Here is a 7,984-nt window from a genome sequence, read left to right as displayed (position 1 = left end):
GGTACCCCCGTGTATATAGCCAAGGTATCATTAATCATTGTGTATTTATTCCTTGTGTTATTATTTTTCTATTATTTCAAAATATTTCTCTCTGCATTGTTGGGAAATGGCCCGTAAGAAAGCATTTCACTGGTAGTCTACAGCTGTAGTTTACAAAGCATGTGACTAATAAAGTTTTATTGGATTTGAACCTGCAAATCTGACCCAAGATCAGCTTATAGGGGCAACTTCACCCTCCACCAACCGCAAGCCAGGTAGGCGTCGTTCCTCCCTTTTGAACCATTCTATTGGCCGTGAGGTATAAGGTCCGCCTACCTGGCACTTTTTTTGTTTGTTGCCACAATCTATCAGTTGTTTAATGGTTGATATGAAGAAGAGGGGAATAAAAATAACGTGATTGGAAGATGAAGAGGAGGAGGTGTGGTGATCAACCAATCAGAAGACAGGATGACCCATCGAAAACAAACAATCAATTAAAACAACAGTCACAACGAGATCAAAACAACACTGATCAGAATACAGCTTGGTCCTGAAAAGAAACTGACAACCTTTAATACAGACGAAATGATGCTTTAAAAACCCTGTTTATATTATAATACATCTCCACACTCACAGCTGGGCCTTATTGCCCCATACACTATATATAGTGGATATGTACACTAGGACTGACTGTCTGTCTTAATGGCAGACTGTACCAATCTGGAGAGGGGGGCGGGACCAGGGGGGCGGAGAAGCTCTGTTGACAGAGAGGAAGAGGAGGAAGAGGAGGTGGGGGAGGAGCGTTGAATCCGTTGGTGTCTGTCAGGTTTACAGTTCTGATCTGAGAGAGCGAGAGAGAGAGAGACAGAGAGACAGAGAGAGAGAGAGAGAGAGAGAGAGAGACAGAGAGAGAGAGAGAGACAGAGAGAGAGAGAGACAGAGAGAGAGAGAGCGAGAGAGAGAGCGAGAGAGAGAGAGAGAGTTGTATAAATAATGATAATCAATTAATGGTATATATCTCTAAAACAGGAAAAGTCTATATAAGTATATTCTATACTAACATGTATATTCAATATAAAACAATATTCTATACTAACAGGTGTATTCTATACTAACAGATATATTCTATACTAAGAGATATATTCTACACTAACAGGTATATTCTATACTAAGAGATATATTCTACACTAACAGGTATATTCTATACTAAGAGATATATTCTACACTAACAGGTATATTCTATACTAAGAGATATATTCTATACTAACAGGTATATTCTATACTAACAGGTATATTCTATACTAAGAGATATATTTTATACTAACAGGTATATTCTATACTAACAGGTATATTCTATACTAAGAGATATATTTTATACTAACAGGTATATTCTATACTAACAGGTTCCACAAACATTCAGAAGAACAGTTGTTTGTACGGTGTTGTTTTGTATTGTGTTGTTTTGTACTTGTGTTGTTTGGTATTGTGTTGTTTGGTATTGTGTTGTTTTGTACGGTGTTGTTTTGTATTGTGTTGTTTTGTACTGTGTTGTTTGGTATTGTGTTGTTTGGTACTAGTGTTGTTTGGTATTGTGTTGTTTTGTACTTGTGTTGTTTGGTACTTGTGTTGTTTTGTACGGTGTTGTTTTGTACTTGTGTTGTTTGGTACTTGTGTTGTTTTGTACGGTGTTGTTTTGTACTTGTGTTGTTTGGTATTGTGTTGTTTTGTACTGTGTTGTTTGGTATTGTGTTGTTTGGTACGGTGTTGTTTTGTATGGTGTTGTTTTGTACTTGTGTTGTTTGGTACTTGTGTTGTTTTGTACGGTGTTGTTTTGTACTTGTGTTGTTTGGTATTGTGTTGTTTTGTACTGTGTTGTTTGGTATTGTGTTGTTTGGTACGGTGTTGTTTTGTACGGTGTTGTTTTGTACTTGTGTTGTTTTGTACTTGTGTTGTTTTGTATGGTGTTGTTTTGTACTGTGTTGTTTGGTATTGTGTTGTTTGGTACGGTGTTGTTTTGTACGGTGTTGTTTTGTACGGTGTTGTTTTGTACTTGTGTTGTTTTGTATGGTGTTGTTTTGTACTGTGTTGTTTTGTACTTGTGTTGTTTGGTACTGTTGTTTTATATTGTGTTGTTTTGTACTTGTGTTGTTTGGTACGGTGTTGTTTTGTATGGTGTTGTTTTGTACGGTGTTGTTTTGTACTTGTGTTGTTTTGTATGGTGTTGTTTTGTACTGTGTTGTTTTGTACTTGTGTTGTTTGGTACTGTTGTTTTATATTGTGTTGTTTTGTACTTGTGTTGTTTGGTACGGTGTTGTTTTGTACGGTGTTGTTTTGTACTGTGTTGTTTGGTATTGTGTTGTTTTGTACTTGTGTTGTTTGGTATTGTGTTGTTTTGTACGGTGTTGTTTTGTACTTGTGTTGTTTGGTACTTGTGTTGTTTGGTACTTGTGTTGTTTGGTACTGTTGTTTTATATTGTGTTGTTTGGTATTGTGTTGTTTTGTACTGTGTTGTTTTGTACGGTGTTGTTTTGTACTGTGTTATTGTGTTGTTTTGTATTGTGTTGTTTTGTACTTGTGTTGTTTGGTACTGTTGTTTTATATTGTGTTGTTTGGTATTGTGTTGTTTTGTACGGTGTTGTTTTGTACGGTGTTGTTTTGTACTGTGTTGTTTTATATTGTGTTGTTTGGTACTGTGTTGTTTGGTACTGTTGTTTTGTACTGTGTTGTTTTATATTGTGTTGTTTGGTACTGTGTTGTTTGGTACTGTGTTGTTTTGTACTGTGTTGTTTGTACTGTTGTTTTGTACTGTGTTGTTTATATTGTGTTGTTTGGTACTGTGTTGTTTGGTACTTGTGTTGTTTGGTATTGTGTTGTTTTGTACTGTTGTTTGGTACTTGTGTTGTTTGGTACTGTGTTGTTTTGTACTTGTGTTGTTTGGTACTGTTGTTTTATATTGTGTTGTTTTGTACTTGTGTTGTTTGGTACGGTGTTGTTTTGTATGGTGTTGTTTTGTACGGTGTTGTTTTGTACTTGTGTTGTTTTGTATGGTGTTGTTTTGTACTGTGTTGTTTTGTACTTGTGTTGTTTGGTACTGTTGTTTTATATTGTGTTGTTTTGTACTTGTGTTGTTTGGTATTGTGTTGTTTTGTACGGTGTTGTTTTGTACTTGTGTTGTTTGGTACTTGTGTTGTTTGGTACTTGTGTTGTTTGGTACTGTTGTTTTATATTGTGTTGTTTGGTATTGTGTTGTTTTGTACTGTGTTGTTTTGTACGGTGTTGTTTTGTACTGTGTTATTGTGTTGTTTTGTATTGTGTTGTTTGTACTTGTGTTGTTTGGTACTGTTGTTTTATATTGTGTTGTTTGGTATTGTGTTGTTTTGTACGGTGTTGTTTTGTACGGTGTTGTTTTGTACTGTGTTGTTTTATATTGTGTTGTTTGGTACTGTGTTGTTTGGTACTGTTGTTTTGTACTGTGTTGTTTATATTGTGTTGTTTGGTACTGTGTTGTTTGGTACTGTGTTGTTTTGTACTGTGTTGTTTTGTACTGTTGTTTTGTACTGTGTTGTTTTATATTGTGTTGTTTGGTACTGTGTTGTTTGGTACTTGTGTTGTTTGGTATTGTGTTGTTTTGTACTGTTGTTTGGTACTTGTGTTGTTTGGTACTGTGTTGTTTTGTACTGTGTTGTTTTGTATTGTGTTGTTTTGTACTGTTGTTTGGTACTTGTGTTGTTTGGTATTGTGTTGTTTTGTACTGTGTTGTTTGGTACTTGTGTTGTTTTGTACGGTGTTGTTTTGTACTTGTGTTGTTTGGTATTGTGTTGTTTGGTACGGTGTTGTTTTGTATGGTGTTGTTTTGTACTTGTGTTGTTTGGTACTTGTGTTGTTTTGTACGGTGTTGTTTTGTACTTGTGTTGTTTGGTATTGTGTTGTTTTGTACTGTGTTGTTTGGTACGGTGTTGTTTTGTACAGTGTTGTTTTGTACTTGTGTTGTTTTGTACTTGTGTTGTTTGGTACTGTTGTTTTATATTGTGTTGTTTTGTACTTGTGTTGTTTGGTACGGTGTTGTTTTGTACGGTGTTGTTTTGTACTTGTGTTGTTTTGTACTGTGTTGTTTGGTATTGTGTTGTTTTGTACTTGTGTTGTTTGGTATTGTGTTGTTTGGTATTGTGTTGTTTTGTACGGTGTTGTTTTGTACTTGTGTTGTTTGGTACTTGTGTTGTTTGGTACTGTTGTTTTATATTGTGTTGTTTGGTATTGTGTTGTTTTGTACTGTGTTGTTTTGTACGGTGTTGTTTTGTACGGTGTTGTTTTGTACTGTGTTATTGTGTTGTTTTGTATTGTGTTGTTTTGTACTTGTGTTGTTTGGTACTGTTGTTTTATATTGTGTTGTTTGGTATTGTGTTGTTTTGTACGGTGTTGTTTTGTACTGTGTTATTGTGTTGTTTTGTACTGTTGTTTTGTACTGTGTTGTTTTATATTGTGTTGTTTGGTACTGTGTTGTTTGGTATTGTGTTGTTTTGTATGGTGTTGTTTTGTACTGTGTTGTTTGGTACTTGTGTTGTTTGGTATTGTGTTGTTTTGTACTGTGTTGTTTGGTACTTGTGTTGTTTGGTATTGTGTTGTTTTGTACGGTGTTGTTTTGTACTTGTGTTGTTTGGTACTGTTGTTTTATATTGTGTTGTTTGGTACTGTGTTGTTTGGTACTGTGTTGTTTGGTACGGTGTTGTTTTGTATGGTGTTGTTTGGTATTGTTTTGTACTGTGTTGTTTGGTATTGTTTTGTATTGTGTTCTTTGGTATTGTGTTGTTTTGTATGGTGTTGTTTTGTATTGTGTTGTTTGGTACTGTGTTGTTTTGTACTGTGTTGTTTTGTATTGTGTTGTTTTGTATTGTGTTGTTTGGTATTGTGTTGTTTGGTACGGTGTTGTTTTGTACTGTGTTGTTTTGTACGGTGTTGTTTTGTACTTGTGTTGTTTGGTATTGTGTTGTTTTGTACTGTGTTGTTTTGTACTGTGTTGTTTTGTATTGTGTTGTTTTGTATTGTGTTGTTTGGTATTGTGTTGTTTGGTACGGTGTTGTTTTGTACGGTGTTGTTTTGTACTTGTGTTGTTTTGTACTTGTGTTGTTTGGTATTGTGTTGTTTTGTATTGTGTTGTTTTGTATTGTGTTGTTTTGTACTAAGTTGTTTTGTACTGTGTTGTTTTGTATGGTGTTGTTTTGTACTTGTGTTGTTTTATATTGTGCTGTTTTGTATTGTGTTGTTTTGTACGGTGTTATTGTGTTGTTTTGTATGGTGTTGTTTTGTACTTGTGTTGTTTTGTATTGTGTTGTTTTATATTGTGTTGTTTTGTATTGTGTTGTTTTGTACGGTGTTGTTTTGTACTAAGTTGTTTTGTACTGTGTTGTTCCATAAGAGAACTACTGTTAGTGCAGATTCAAATCTCTTGTGGATAGTTGGGTTGGGTCCACCTTCTTTCTATCCTGATTCTGTACCCATAAAACATCGCCCCCTATTGGCCAACCCCAAATGAACACTTTAAAAAGCTAAAATGACCATTGGGGTACAGTATATAAGGCAACATCTGAGGGACCAGTGACTGTCTGACCAGGAACAGGCTGTCTTACCGTAGTGAGTTAGGTTATAGGACTACATCATGATGGATTGTAGCAGTCTACATTCTTCCCAACTGGAAAATACTGCGTACACACATCCATACCCACACATGTAGTCAGAGCCGGCCCTAGCCTTTTGGGGGCCCTAAGTGAAATTTAGCTGAGAGTGTCCTTTTAGGGAGGGGTGGAGACTTGGCTAGTCGCCTTAGCATTTTTTCTCAATACACCTACCCACAGACCCTAATGGAGCATTGATGCAAGATATGAGTTTTCTGGGTTTCTGAGATTAGTTAGAATGTGTTTACCAGCAGCAGGGTCAGTCTGTCTGTCTGTCTGTCTGCCTCAAGCCTCATCAGTCTTCCAGAGCCACCATGCCTTTCACTGGATCCTTCACCCTCATCTAGAGAGTGACGGGGAGAGGAGGGGGAGGGGGGGGGGAGAGAGAGAGAGTGAGAGAGAGAAAGAGAGAGAGCAAGAGAGAGAGAGCGAGAGAAAGAGAGGAGAGAGGTGGGGGAGAGGAAGAGACACAGAGAGAGAGGGGGAGAGAAAGAGAGAGAGACACAGAGAGAAAGAGAGACAGAGAGAGAGAGGGGGAGAGAAAGAGACAGAGATAGAGGGTGAGAGAAAGAGAGAGAGAGAAAGAAGGGGAGCGAAAGCGAGAGAGAGGGGGAGAGAGGGGGAGAAACAGAGAGAGAGAGAGAGAGAGAGAGGGGGAGAGAGAGGGGGAGGGAAAGAGCGAGAGAGAGGGACGGGGGAGAGAGAAAGAGAGAGAGAGAAAGAGAGAGGGGGAGAGAGAGGGGGAGAGAAAGAGAGAGAGAGACGGGGGAGAGAGAAAGAGGGAGAGAGAAAAAGAGAGAGAGAGAGAGGAATGCATGAGGAACTGTTACATCACTGACCTGTGAGTACTTAGTGGAGCACACACACACACACACACACACACACACACACACACACACACACACACACACACACACACACACACACACACACACGCACACACACACACACACACACACACATACACACACACATACACACACACACACACACACACGCACACACACGCACACGAAGGCCTGAATGGCCCTGCTTGTGCTTTGCTGCATCTTTTGTGTCTCTCTCAGATGGCTGGTTACATATTTCAGTCTGTTATTCAGATGTGAGATGATTAACCCTTCACGTACTGTAAGTACTGTTAACCCAGTTTAATGTTAACCCAGTTTAATGTTAACCCAGTTTAATGTTAACCCCAGTTTAATATTAACCTAGTTTAATGTTAACCCAGTTTAATGTTCACCCAGTTTAATGTTCACCCAGTTTAATGTTAACCCAGTTTAATGTTAACCCAGTTTAATGCTAACCCAGTTTAATGTTAACCCAGTTTAATGCTAACCCAGTTTAATGTTAACCCAGTTTAATGTTAACTCAGTTTAATGTTAACCCAGTTTTAATGTTAACTGAGTTTAATGTTAACTGAGTTTAATGTTAATCCAGTTTAATGTTAACCCAGTTTAATGTTAAACCAGTTTAATGTTAACCCAGTTTAATGTTGACCCAGTTTAATGTTAACCCAGTTTAATGTTAACTCAGTTTAATGTTAACCCAGTTTAATGTTAACTGAGTTTAATGTTAACCCAGTTTAATGTTAATCCAGTTTAATGTTAACCAGTTTAATGTTAACCCAGTTTAATGTTAACCCAGTTTAATGTTAACCCAGTTTAATATTAACCCAGTTTAATGTTAACCCAGTTTAATGTTAACCCAGTTTAATGTTAACTCAGTTTAATGTTAACTCCGTTTAATGTTAACTCAGTTTAATGTTAATCCAGTTTAATGTTAACTCAGTTTAATGTTAACCCAGTTTAATGTTAACTCAGTTTAATGTTAACTCAGTTTAATGTTAATCCAGTTTAATGTTAACTCAGTTTAATGTTAACCCAGTTTAATGTTAACCGACTTAAACCCTCATAGTATCGATTAGACACACTAGAAACTCACAACTGTATACAGATGCCATATCTTAATTTGAGACAGTTTGCTACAGCAGGAAAATAATCCTGCAGCAACAAGAAATGTGAACTGTTATGTGGATTATAGTCGGTGGAAATAGTTTTGTAGGGGTTGGTGACTTTTCATTAGGGCAAATCAAGTCTGAAATATTGAAGTTGAAATTACAAACTTTAGAAGCCTTTTTTAAAACCGTGAATACACAAAGTGTGCACTTCCTTCAGAATAATTCCTGCAACAACAGGATGATCAAATTAAGATATGGCACTTGTAGATAAAACCCATATTTTCCAGTCCACAGGTTTCACATAGAAACAACTACAGGGGTCTCCTCCCCTCCTCTCCTCTCCTCTCCTCTCCTCTCCTCTCCTCTCCTCTCCTCTCCT

The 7,984-nt window shown here is 37.0% G+C and overlaps 1 protein-coding gene across 1 annotated transcript in view; it reads right to left on the bottom strand.

Moving 5' to 3' along the window:
- Positions 1-434: 434 nt before the first annotated feature.
- The window catches only part of pitpnab (phosphatidylinositol transfer protein, alpha b), a 77,753-nt gene continuing 70,203 nt past the window's right edge, over positions 435-7,984 (bottom strand). The window contains exons 11-12 of the mRNA XM_031809552.1: positions 5,897-5,991; positions 435-820 (exon numbers count right to left, since the gene is read on the bottom strand). Of these exons, the coding sequence (XP_031665412.1) occupies positions 5,944-5,991 (48 nt within the window). The 3' untranslated portion in view covers positions 435-820; positions 5,897-5,943. The remainder of the gene's footprint in view (positions 821-5,896; positions 5,992-7,984) is intronic.

Source organism: Oncorhynchus kisutch, linkage group LG29 (assembly GCF_002021735.2).
Source record: "Oncorhynchus kisutch isolate 150728-3 linkage group LG29, Okis_V2, whole genome shotgun sequence".
Classification (NCBI taxonomy): domain Eukaryota; kingdom Metazoa; phylum Chordata; class Actinopteri; order Salmoniformes; family Salmonidae; genus Oncorhynchus; species Oncorhynchus kisutch.
The sequence above is the reverse complement of the archived record's forward strand: the minus strand, read 5'-3'. Positions and strand labels throughout refer to the sequence as shown.